At 40.0% G+C, this 12680-nt stretch overlaps 1 protein-coding gene across 1 annotated transcript in view; it reads right to left on the bottom strand.

Moving 5' to 3' along the window:
* Positions 1–3119: 3119 nt before the first annotated feature.
* Positions 3120–12680, bottom strand: part of LOC135476904 (integrator complex subunit 2-like) — a 32864-nt gene continuing 23303 nt past the window's right edge. The window contains 5 exon segments of the mRNA XM_064757048.1: positions 3120–3954; positions 7791–7958; positions 10330–10435; positions 11133–11240; positions 12009–12119. Of these exon segments, the coding sequence (XP_064613118.1) occupies positions 3737–3954; positions 7791–7958; positions 10330–10435; positions 11133–11240; positions 12009–12119 (711 nt within the window). The 3' untranslated portion in view covers positions 3120–3736.

Here is a 12680-nt window from a genome sequence, read left to right as displayed (position 1 = left end):
TTCCGGTCTGTGTGCAAACACGATTTTCGGAGCCCAAAGTTAGCACTAGTCTGCTGGCCAAAAGGCCAGTACAATTTTGGTCAGCTCAGCTGAGTTAAACAAGCTTTGGTCTGACTGACCAGTGAGGTATCAACACTTCAGGCTCCAGTGACCATACCTATGTGAATTTTCCTCTGATCAACTGCTTCTGAGTGAAACCAGAATTTTCAATTTAATCCAAAATGGCCAGAACTAAAAATTTGACTGTTTCAGCTGATTTTTAGGGGCAAGTTTCTCTTCCCTGTGTAAAGAAACAATCATCTACTATGGATTGTATACATGGTGATGAAAATATTTATTTGATTACAGTTTTATGCTGTATGCGAGAATATTTCACTTATATGAAGGCAACCAGCGTGATGGTGGGAGGAAATTGATCAAATGAAGTTTCAGGACAGTTTCATTGTTGTTTCTCTTTGTTTAAAAAATCATGAAGGATTAGCAAATATAATGATATCAAGGACTAGTTGATCTCTTCTTGATTCCTGACATTTTGAAGTTAAAGAGACTAAAGTGGAGACTTTTGGCCAAAAAACCCCATTTTGCCAATCGAATCAACTTTTTTGTATTTACCTAGAAGGGCTGAAATTATTGCCTTGCAGTAAATATTAAAATGACCCTAAAGCTTGAAACAAAAATAAATAATAATTCTCAAATAATAACAAAAGTGTGATTGGATTTGCTCTGATGGAAGTAAACAAAACCATATTATGCCAAGTTTTGCGGAGACTCGTAGTCAATACGGAGTCCATACATGTATGACTACAATGTAGCATGCTGTGTACAGACTACATTTAAGGTGTACGTAACACGTAGCTTTTGGAATACACTTCCACTTGGCAGTGTATCACACGTCAACCATGATGTGACCTCCAACCAATAACTGTTCAGTGGGTGATACCATTCCAGCTAATCGTATATCTTCACTGAAAGAAATTGGGCTTGCCAATGGGTTAATCGAAACTCTGTTGAAGAACAGGGATTGATCTCATGGCTTGCGCCATTAGATTTGATTTGATAATGATGAACATTTAAAGCTGTACAGAAGAATTTTTCACTTTATAGACAAGAGTGTGAGTTTCATGGTTGTAGGAAATAAGAGTGGTGGTAAGAGCAAAACCACCAGCAGAAAGACAAAATTTTTCACCTGCTGACCTAGCTGAATGTGTATGCCATCAGAGTGTTCTCATTTAAAAAAATTTATACCCTCCATACAAATGCTCTTCTATCAAGAAGTATATGTACAAGAACGACAATTTTTTTTCCATCAAAATCAGCTGAAGTTTTTTCTACTAGTTAACCCCCATTAGTTTCCCCATTTTTGTCAAAGACTAGCCCAATTTCTCATAAAAACAGTTGATTCGCTAAAAATCTTCATTCATGTATGTACTTATTTAATTGGTGTTTTACGCCACACTCAAGAATATTTCACTTATACGACGGGGCCAGCACTATGGAGGGAGGAAACTGGGCAACGTCCATGGCAAACCTATGACTATCTGCAGGTTGCTGGCAGACCTTCCCACGTATGGCCGGAGAGGAAGCCAGGATGAACTGGACTTGAACTCACAGCGACCGCATTGGTGAGAGGCTCCTGGGTCATTACGCTGTGTATCTACATGTAGATGACTATCCGCAGGTTGCTGGCAGACCTTCCCACGTACGAGATCCCTGTGTGTACATGTAGGATATTAATTTGATAACACTGTATGCCATATATGGGTAATTAATCATCTCTGCACAATTGACCATTTATTGCCATCAAGGTTCCAAGAATAATGGAGACAAGAGAATTTGGAAAATTCCACATCCGGGGCTGGGATTGAACCAACACCCTGTGTGACTAAAGACAAGTGTTTTACCAGGTGTCTGGTTGTACGTATGTAGAAATGTCTTCCAGCAACCTGCTGATGGTCATGGGTTTACCCCAGGCTCTGCCCAGTTCAGTCCCACCGTAATGCTGACTGCCATTGTAAAAGTGAAATGTTCTTGAGTACTGTGTAAAACGTCAATCAAAATATCAAAAAAAAAAAAATCTTACCAGTACGGCCATGAGAGACGCTAAATTGTTCTTAGTAAATACAGTTGTTTGTGTACGATCTCATTTTGATAAGACAGCAAATGAAACAGAAGACTCTTACAATATTCTTTGATCTATTTTCTGAAAATGATATATTCTTTTCTTTCATAATTTACATATATACAGTTTTTGTGATTTAAATTACTTTTCTTTAACGAATGAAATCCCTTGATTGTTTTTCCGAAGTTCATGAAACCAAATAGTTTGTCTCCATTACTGTTACAAAAACAACACAGTTCAGGCTGTGCGAGTAATTAGTAAAAAAAGCCTGGGAATCAGATTTAAACATGTGAAGATCCCATGGGGCAACATTTTGATTTTGAGCAAAAGTTTGACTGGATCCTGATGGGATTTTACACTCAGGATGTTCTTGGGCGGGGCAACTTACTTGCCTTCAGTAAGTCATCTCAGTGAAGCAGCACTAGATAAAACAATGGTTGAAATCCGTCCAGCAAAAAGGAGGCACATTACATACACTCTAAGGACACCTTTGTCATCATATGATTGAAAAATTTAGTACCCCAAGCACTCACTCACTCACTCACCATGGTGGCACTATGATTCATTTGGCATTAAGACTTCAAAATCACTCCTCCTCCCCCCACCCATCCCCAGACTTGGTGCATAATGGAAATGGTGCATTCTGAACTGATACTGTGTCGTGCCTGGCACACTATTAATAAAGTCCTGATACTGTGTGTTTGGCACCATTTCACACAAATTCATATGTTTAAAGCCAGTTTATCAATTCTGATACTGTGTCTAGCATGTACGTGTGCTGAGTCAATTCAAACACCACATGCTTGGGTATTTCTTCATGGACTGACACTGTGTGTCAGTCATGTCATAGTGATTCATGGCTAACATGACAACAAGGTGTCAAATCTGACACGAAATATACACGCTATTGTGTTGTGTCAATTCTGACACTTGGCGTACATGTCTGGCATGGTGCTGTGCCACTGTCCCCATCTTGATATGACACTGTCTGACATGGTGCGGTGTCAGTTCAGACACCGCATGTTGTTCATAGTACCGTCCTGTTTTGACACATGGTGAGGCATGGTGCTGTGTCAATTCTTACACTGCATGCTGTCCACTGTGCCGTCCAGATTTGACATTTCATTTCATATTGCACTTTGTCAATTCTGGCACAGAATTTTGGCCATCTGGCCATCCTGATTGGACACCGTGTATCTGGCACAGCACTGTGTCAAATCTTGCACAGAATTTTGGCCATCTGGCCATCCTGATTGGACACCGTGTATCTGGCACAGCACTGTGTCAAATCTTGCACAGAATTTTGGTCATCTGGCCATCCTGATTGGACACCGTGTATCTGGCACAGCACTGAGTCAAATCTTGCACAGAATTTTGGTCACCTGGCCATCCTGATTGGACACTGTGTATCTGGCACAGCACTGTGTCAATTCTAACATGATATGTTAATCATCCTGATTTGACACTTTGGCATGAAGCTGTGTTAATTTTGACACCACATGTTTGGCTGCGGTGTCATCTTGCTTAGGCACTCCTTACACTGGCAGTCAGGGATAGGCCTGCGGATACTTCTCACACTCACAACGGATCTTTGGCCAGCATCTCCCGCCAAATCCATCAGTACACCATGCGTGTGACTAGGGCCATTTGTGTCACATCTGAGAAGGTCTGCTGTACCAGATCATACAATTGCTGGTACTGATTCGGTGCCGTGTACGTCTGCCAGCCACCCTTCACAACTGACCGTTTGGACACCACTTGAGCGTCCCGGGACCGCTTGGATGCAGAGTGATTGGCTTCCTCCAGAGAAGAATCCTTACCCTCCAAAGCAAACTCTACAACAGAGACAAAATGACGAGTTAGCAATAACGTGTACGTGGCATTAAAGAAACATGGCTATATCTAGAGTCATTTTTGTTCTAGAAAATGTTTGGGCTCCCACAATGAGCAGAAAGAAAACCGGCCAAAATCTACTACATTACTGTCCAGCAAGATTTCATTTTCACGCTGTAAGGACTTAAACTACACTGTCCTGAACCAAAGAAAAAAAATGAACCATGCGGAAAGTCTCTTGGACATACATAGTACAAGTACAATGTGGTTTTGGCCAGTCTGTAATGAATGAATGAATGAATGAATGATTGATTGGGGTGTATTTCAATATCACAGAGCAAGACAGGATTACCCATTTCTGGCTATGTTAAACATACAGAGTAGACATGTATGTATACCTGTGGACGCATTAAAACTTTGTATATCCTATTTCTTGTCGCTATTTTCGTAAAAGATGCTGTCTAGGTTATTATGCCATATAAAGGCGACGTCATTTCTGAAAAAAGTTATGAGAAATTAATTTACAAAGTTTTGTGAAAGTGGCCCCATGTTAGCAACATACGAAAAATGCTCAAAAGCCATCTCTGGACAGTTTAACAGCAATCTCTTAAAATTGTTACCTTAGTTACCAAGACTGCGTGGTAAAGCATAGATAAATGAAATACACTGCCAATGATTATTAATTTATGAATTATGTAACTGTAATTCCTTTGTGGATAAACTGCTGTTACAGCATGTATTAGATTGCAGAAGACAAAACCCCCAAAATACACAGTTAAGTTGTCCAGATATGTGATTATATTTTGAACAGTGTTCTCTAAACAGAATCTTAAAATGTAACTTTAAAGGCATAAGGTCTGATCCATTTAAGTTAATTTCATTTAACTTTTCAATTTAATCCTTTCATCTACACTACAAGTGGTAGAGAGTTTAATTAGTGATACATACAAATGCCTACCTCATTCAGAGGTGCTGTAACACTTCAACATTATCAACATCATCAAAGCACTTTTTTCAGTGGAATTTATGCAAACAATTATTTATGAAAATGACACTAAAAATGATTTGTTTGTGTCATTAAAAGATGCAAACCTCATAAATTTGTGCAAATTATTTCTCTACATCCCGTAGTTATCCCAAAATACTGGTTGCACGGGTGATTGGAAAGACTGAAGAATTAGGGCACACCTGTATCCAGGTCACCATAGAAGAGTACAAACCTCCATGTGCATGTACAAACAGTTTTATCTAAGTATACACACATACATTCACATATACACGTGTTTGTGCGAATTATCAGTATATTATTACACCACAGGTAAATGTATGAACAAAGTTTAGGTCGAGTCTCGTGACCTTCGGACAGGTTACCATGAACTATGTACTGGTTAAAGCCAAAACTGGTGAAAACTGAAAAAGATGAATGACTTCTAACCAGCATCCCCGAGTCTTGATACTAATGTTTCATAATTGCATGTAAATTATGAGCGGAAGAATAAAACTAACAACTTTTAGCGAAAACAGTAACACTGTAGTATTACAATGATCAACATGATTAAGGGAAGGGAGGTTAAAGTGTGGTGGGTTAATGGGTTCTGATGGGGTCAGGAAGTAACTGGGAGAGCTGAGCAAAGTCTAACTTACCCAGGAAGACAACTATCAGGCAAGCATACACACAAGATCACATGTACGTATTTCTACACGAATTTATTTACTTATTTATTTGATTGGTGTTTTACGCCGTACTCAAGAAAATTTCACTTATACGACGGCGGCCAGAATTATGGTAGGAGGGAACCGGGTAGGGCCCGGGGGAAACCCACGACCATTCGCAGACTGCTTGCAGACCTTCCCACGTACGGCCGGAGAGGAAGACAGCATGAGCTGGACTTGAACTCACAGCCACCGCATTGGTGAGAGGCTCCTGGGTCATCTACACGAATACAGCAGCCATTAATCAAGTAAGCATGGTAAATGGCCCTAAAATTTTACTATAACTAAGCTGCAAATTTTGCCTGATTCTGTGAGTTCTTTTGATCCTAGAAAAACGTTTCAAGGTTTGTTCGGAAGGTAGGATGATATCCTACTGAAAACTGATGTGTTGGCACTAAAAGTGATATTTTATAACATTTGTGAGCCTCTAAATAGGAAAATTTGGGGGGAAAAATTTGAGGTCATTTATCGTACACATATTTGTTTAGATGTGTTGTACAATGTAGTAAATGACATCACATTTTGCAGAAAACAAGAATCATTATAATTCTAGTAAAAACCAATGTAAATCGCAGAATCCAGTAAAATGTGCACCTCTATAGTCGTACGCGAAATTTTGGGTTTGTTAACCATACTGTGGACTTTTACAGTTCAAGCGCACTTGTGCAGCAGGCATGCAATCAAAATGGGTGCAAATATGAAATGTTTAAAGATGATCTGTATCATTATTTGATAATAAACTAAACCACTTGCGCCCAGTAAGCAAAGGGGCAGATTCATTGTGGCATAAACTACTGTATAAGCGAATCAAAAGCAGAAAAAATAATGTTAAATTGAATGATCAATAAATAACACTGATACGGAAATCTGTGACTGATCAAACTGACATTCCATTATAATGTGGCATGAAATTTATAAAGGTCATTTCATAAAACTGGAATTATACATTAGGTATTACACTATAGTCTACAGTTTTTTCTGAATTTTACACCTTTCAAAATCACTTTTCTGCCTAGAGTGATCAAATTATTCTGTTCGTCAATCTTTGATAAGAAACACATACATGTATTTATCTCTATCAGTGCAAACTTTAATAAAATGGAGATGTGAAATTTCTGACAATTTGGGTTAGTTATTTTTAGATTGGTGATTAACTCCATGTTGTAGAGAGTTTTACTTCAACATGTGGCAATACTCAAGTTTACAAGAGGAAGGAACCTCATTTTTAATATGAACTAAGCAAGTTTAGACCACCAAGTTATTCAACCTCCACTGAAAAATATATCAAGCCATTCTTTGTTGAAAAAGCGGTTGCTTTACATTTCACCTTTGTCAAACTCTGTCCAGTAATATGTCCTAAAATTATCCAACTTTACACTACATCATTCTAACAGTGTGGGGAAAGAGAACAAGATTCATTTATTTACCTTTTTCATTGTTTAACCCATACATTTGATAAGTCATGTTATCAGACCTGTAAGACCTTTTAGCATGTTGGCTCTGAGTAATAGTAACCTTAAACTGTACAGACATGCACATTATACTGAAGGAAGACAAGTGGTCTTCAATGAATGTTAGACTGTGATAAGAGCCATACAAGCGTAGTCAACCTCTTGTTTGCGACCTTTAGTTAGAAGTTCAACTCCAAACCAAAATTAGTTTAGCTATTCTAGTTTGGAACTAAAAGGTCTCTATTGTCACCAAGGTCCCCCAAGCAATGGGGAATTATCTACAAATTCCCTGTCTGAGGCTGACTAAGACTTGGCACTTCGTGTGGCCTAGCAATTAAAAGGCAAGTGCCTCTAACTGCTACACCAAGACCGACTCTCGATAACATTTCATTTATTCATTGGATTGGTGGTTTACACCATACTCAAGAATATTTCACTTATACGACGGCAGTCAGCATTATGGTGGGAGGACCCCGGGCAGAGCCCAGGGGAACACATGGCCATCCGCAAGTTGCTGCAAGACCTTCCCGCGTATGGCTGGCCGGAGAGGAATTGCATTGCTTTGTTAATGTATTGCTGATGCCTGAAATCAACATGTTTTATAGACGAAAAAAGCTGACTTCTTCGCAGTTATCAAAGATGCAGAACAAGTGGGCTTACACTGTTATGGTTACCTGTTTGTGTGACGTTACTGTTGGCAGAGAGCTCAGACAGACAGATGCGGGCTAGCTGGGTAAGCAGAAGGGTCACGTCCTCGCACAGGGGCGGGAATGCCTGACACATACGCCAGAGACACGGCACCGTGTCCACGAAAAACCGCACGCGCTCATCACGCTGCAACACTACAAGAGAAGTCCGATAGAACAGGTTTAGGCAGAAAATCAAAAGGCAAAATATGATGCTGACTGCCTAGATGGGAGATGAGCCAGCCCAGACACAGCTGAATTTCAGATTTATTTATTTATTTATTTGATTGGTGTTTTACGCCGTACTCAAGAATATTTCACTTATACGACGGCTGGAAGCATTACGGTGGGTGGAAACCGGGCAGAACCCAAGGAAGGTGGGGGGGGGGGGGAATCCACGACCATCCGCAGGTTGCTGGAACACCTTCCCACGCACGGCCAGAGAGGAAGCCAGCATGAGCTGGACTTGAACTCACAGCAACCACATTGGTGAGAGACTCCTGGGTCATAACGCTGTGCTAGCGCGTTAACCAACTGAGCCACGGAAGCCCCCTGAATTTCAGATCCAGCAGATTTATTCTATGGGTGTGCTGGCCAATCAGCACTCATTCTGCATGTCCTTTAGAGCTAAAATCAGTCAAAAATCAAAATGGAATAATAAACACTCATCACTTCGGTCATTGTAACAAACTTGAAATGAAACATGGACATTCAAATAACATCAAAAAGGAATTATTCAGATTTACCGATATTACATGTAAATCAATCAGTCATTAAGATCCATAAAGTCAATTATCAAATATCAGAAAAAGAAATCTCTGACTTATCTCCATGTACACACACTCAGTCTTGGTTCATGACCGAAGGCATAGCCTTATCTGCACGTTATCTAAGGGAAGATAACTCAGTGGGCTCTATCACTGAGGAGTGGGATTATCCACTTGAATCACTGCCTATATATTATGGGTGCAGGAAACCAAAGTGCCTGGAGTAAACAACCACTCCTAACCAACTGAACTCATGATGGCAAACTTTTGCACACTGGAAAGCCATGATTTCCAGAGAACTTTATTTCTTTATTTGATTGGAGTTTTACACCGTACTCAAGAATGTTTCACTTATAGAACGGCGACCAGCATTATGGTGAGAATGCGTGTATTTAAGCTTAGAGTTTAACGTCGTACTTAACAATTTTTGAATCATTTGAAGATGATGAGTCTTTAGGAGTGAGTGAGTGAGTGTTCGGGGTTTAACGTTGTACTTAACAATTTTTGAGTCATCTGAAGATGCTGAATCATTAGGAGTGAGTGAGTGATTGAGTGCTCGGGGTTTAACGTCGTACTTAACAATTTTTCAGCCATGTGACGACGAAGGAATCCTTAGAGTACATGTAATGAGCCTCCTTGTAGCAGGACGGATTTCCACCGCACTTTTATCTAGTTTTGCTTCACTGAGACGCCCTACCAAAGGCAAGTAAGCCGCCCCACCAGAGCCATTATAACAATACGGGTCATCTAGTCACTATCCCCTTCATGCTGAACGCCAAACGAGGAAGTTACAACTTCCTCTTCTATGGTGACCGGCCCGGACAGCACAGTTGGTAGAGCGTCCGCTTCGGGACCGGTAGATCCATGATCAATCCTTGGTCGAGTCACACCTAAGACTTTAAAAGAGGAAGTTGTAACTTCCTCGCTTGGCGTTCAGCATGAAGGGGATAGTGCAACGACTGGTTGACCCGTATCAGTATAATGGCTCGGGCGGGGCGGCTTACTTGCCTTCGGTAAGTCGTCTCAGTGATGCAGCACTAAATAAAAGAGCGGTGGAAATCCGTCCTGCAACAAGGAGGCACATTACACGTGCATGCACCCTAATGATTCCTTCGTCGTCATATGACTGAAAAATTGTTGAGTACGATGTTAAACCCCAAGCACTCACTCACTCTTCTATGGTCTTAAGTGTGATTCGACCCAGGGTTGACCCTGCATCTACCACTCCCGCATTAGGTCTGTGTACATACATGTATACTGTGTCTTGTTGTAGTAAGACGAGTCCATGCTGTCAAAGTGCTGCCACCACTAAAATCTCATGCTGAAGACACCAGACATGACACCACACCCAGACACATTATACAGACACCAGGTCAACCAGTCCTGTTTACTTGTTTCTGTGAGCACCAAGCGGGGCAGCAACAAGTATCATTTGTAAACTATTTAAGATCGGCCTGGATTTTATCCTGGGTCTCCGAACTTTGAGACTGACGCTCTAATCATTAGGACACCAAATTATTTTATTATTATAATGGTGAGAGGAAATCAATGACGATCTGCAAGTTATTGTCAGACCTTAATTCCCTTGTACAGCCAGAGAGGAAGCCCGCATGAGCTGGTGAAACTTGATGAAAGACTATGCGAGGCAGCACAACTGACCACACACTACAATCAAAACCTCCTAAAAATAATAGAAGCAGACTCAAGTCAAAATTCCCCAGGTGTACATTCTGTCGATTGTAATTCAAACATCTGCTTACCTTCTAGGACTGTAAACATGACGTTGATACAAAGCTTGGCCATGATCAGGGTCTTAGGTAAAGCGTACTGACTGCACAGGTGAGCGACAAGTTCTATCGCAAATGTCTGAAATCAAGAAAGTATTCACTACCGTAAGAATACATACTTACTGATTTCATTGCTACCTTTAAGCCGCTTTGTATTAAAAGTTGATAAGTAGGTAGGTAAAATTTTTTACTTTCTATATTTTAATATGGACTATTCACTTATATTAACAAATAAAATGATTATTAATTTTATTAATTTTGGACACTGTAATGAAAAAAATTTCAGCAGGTATATAATGGACACCAGGTTTCCTAGAGGAAACCAGACACAGCCCCAGGAAACCATGATAGCTCCTCCTCCACTTGTGAATCAAATCTCCCAACAAAAGGTACCAGCCAAATGCAATCCAGTGTAAGCAGAATTATGAACAGGGCATCTGATTGGTCAATCTAAAGCCATTCGTGAGCCAGTGTTGAGTTGATTTTGAAATGTGATCTACAATAGCTTGAGACTGTTGGGTTTACATGTACATATAAAATAAGAACTCAGTTTCCTTGAATAATCATCTTGAATGGAAACCGGAACCCAAATGCATCTACAACTGTATAGAATGTACTCCAATATAACTCTAGTGCTTGGTGAAGACATGAGCTATTTTAAAACAGCTGTTTTTCACAGATTTCTTTTAGATAATTTATATCTTATGACAGTTTCCTTTCCTAAGGTTCCTCTTACCACATTCTGACATTGCCAGACAGAACATATCACCAGTTACCTGTTTCTCTCTTTGGGGTTGCCTAATTAATTCTGGTATAAAATCTAGGCAAATGTGCATGGATGGGATGCCAGTCACAGTCAGGGGAAGTAACTCTCGTGGATAGCCCTGACGTGAGGAAACCATCATATTAGTATATTACAAAACTTCATATAAGAACAAATACTGTTTCAACAACAGTGTTATATTTTACTCACAGAAATTTAGCATGAACATCAGACAGATCCAAAAACATATTTTAATGATGTATATATGGGATTATGTTCTCATGACTGAAGGAGCATAGTTCCATCTTAAAAACATGAGCGCTATGAGTTCAAGTCCAGCTAATGCTGGCTTCCTCTCTGACTGTAACTGGGAAGGTATGTCAGAAACCGGCGGATGGTCGTGGGTTTCCCCCGGGGTCTGCCCAGTTTCCTACCATCATAATGCTGGCTGCTGTCGTATAAGTGAAATATTCTTGAGTATGGTTTAAAACACCAATCAAATAAAGAAATAAAAACATAGGGCTAAGATAAATTCAAATTAAGATAAAAGCCGCTAAGGTTGTCTGATTCTGAGTACTGTTGACCTTACAGAGGGGCTTGAGAACTGTCGGGAGTAGGAGGATAACTACAGGAAAAATGTAAGTTTAAGCACAAAAAAAAAGATACTTTATGACATTTATTCATTTTGCCGAAAAAAAAAATGCTCTGTAGGGAAAATTTCAGGTCATTCACAGTATGTCCAAAATCTAATTACGAAGACGAATAAACTGCATGAAATATCATCCTCTTTTGAAATTATGCCTATAAAAAATCTATAAACCACACATGTTCAAGTTATGTCACAGCACTGCACACAGGGAGCCCTCATATCTGACAACATGTGACTTACCTGGAAATGTACAAGCTTAACGAGGTTTGGATCTGAAATGAACATCTGATGCAGGTGTGAGCAGATGAGGCCCTGCGTCTCACGCAGATTGCTCAGCTCTCCTGTGTTCAACTGAAAATAATACACGCACATGTTAAAGCGAATCACACAACAAAATACACCAGAACCAACGGGCGTAGAGGATTGAACCTTTTTTTGTAAAAAGGCAATTTTCATCTACATATAAATGTATTTATTTATTTGTTTGATTGGTGTTTTATGCCGTACTCAAGAATATTTCACCTTTACAACAGCGGCCAGCATTATTGGTGGGAGGAAACCGGGCAGAGCCTGTGGGAAACCCTCAACCATCCGCAGGTTGCTGGCAGACCGTCCCACTTAGGACATATAAATGTAGCTAATTTCCAACTTCACGGACTGCTCCTTGCCATAGCACAACTGTGATATCAGTTGTTGAAAATTATCTGCTTTGCAAATTTGTTCATTAATTTGACAAGTTTTATTCCCATGTATATGGCAGTGGTTATGGGATCAAACTCAGCAAAGCTAGGGAAAAGTAGCAGCACATCTTAACAGATCTACAAAGAGGCACCTGGACAACATTCTCATTTATTTATTCCTTTGCTTGGTTGTTTTCAATGCCATACTCAAGAAATTTTTATCATTTTTGGG

This window comes from Liolophura sinensis, chromosome 10 (assembly GCF_032854445.1).
Source record: "Liolophura sinensis isolate JHLJ2023 chromosome 10, CUHK_Ljap_v2, whole genome shotgun sequence".
NCBI lineage: Eukaryota > Metazoa > Mollusca > Polyplacophora > Chitonida > Chitonidae > Liolophura > Liolophura sinensis.
Note: the sequence above shows the minus strand (reverse complement) of the source record. Positions and strands in the feature narration are given on the sequence as shown.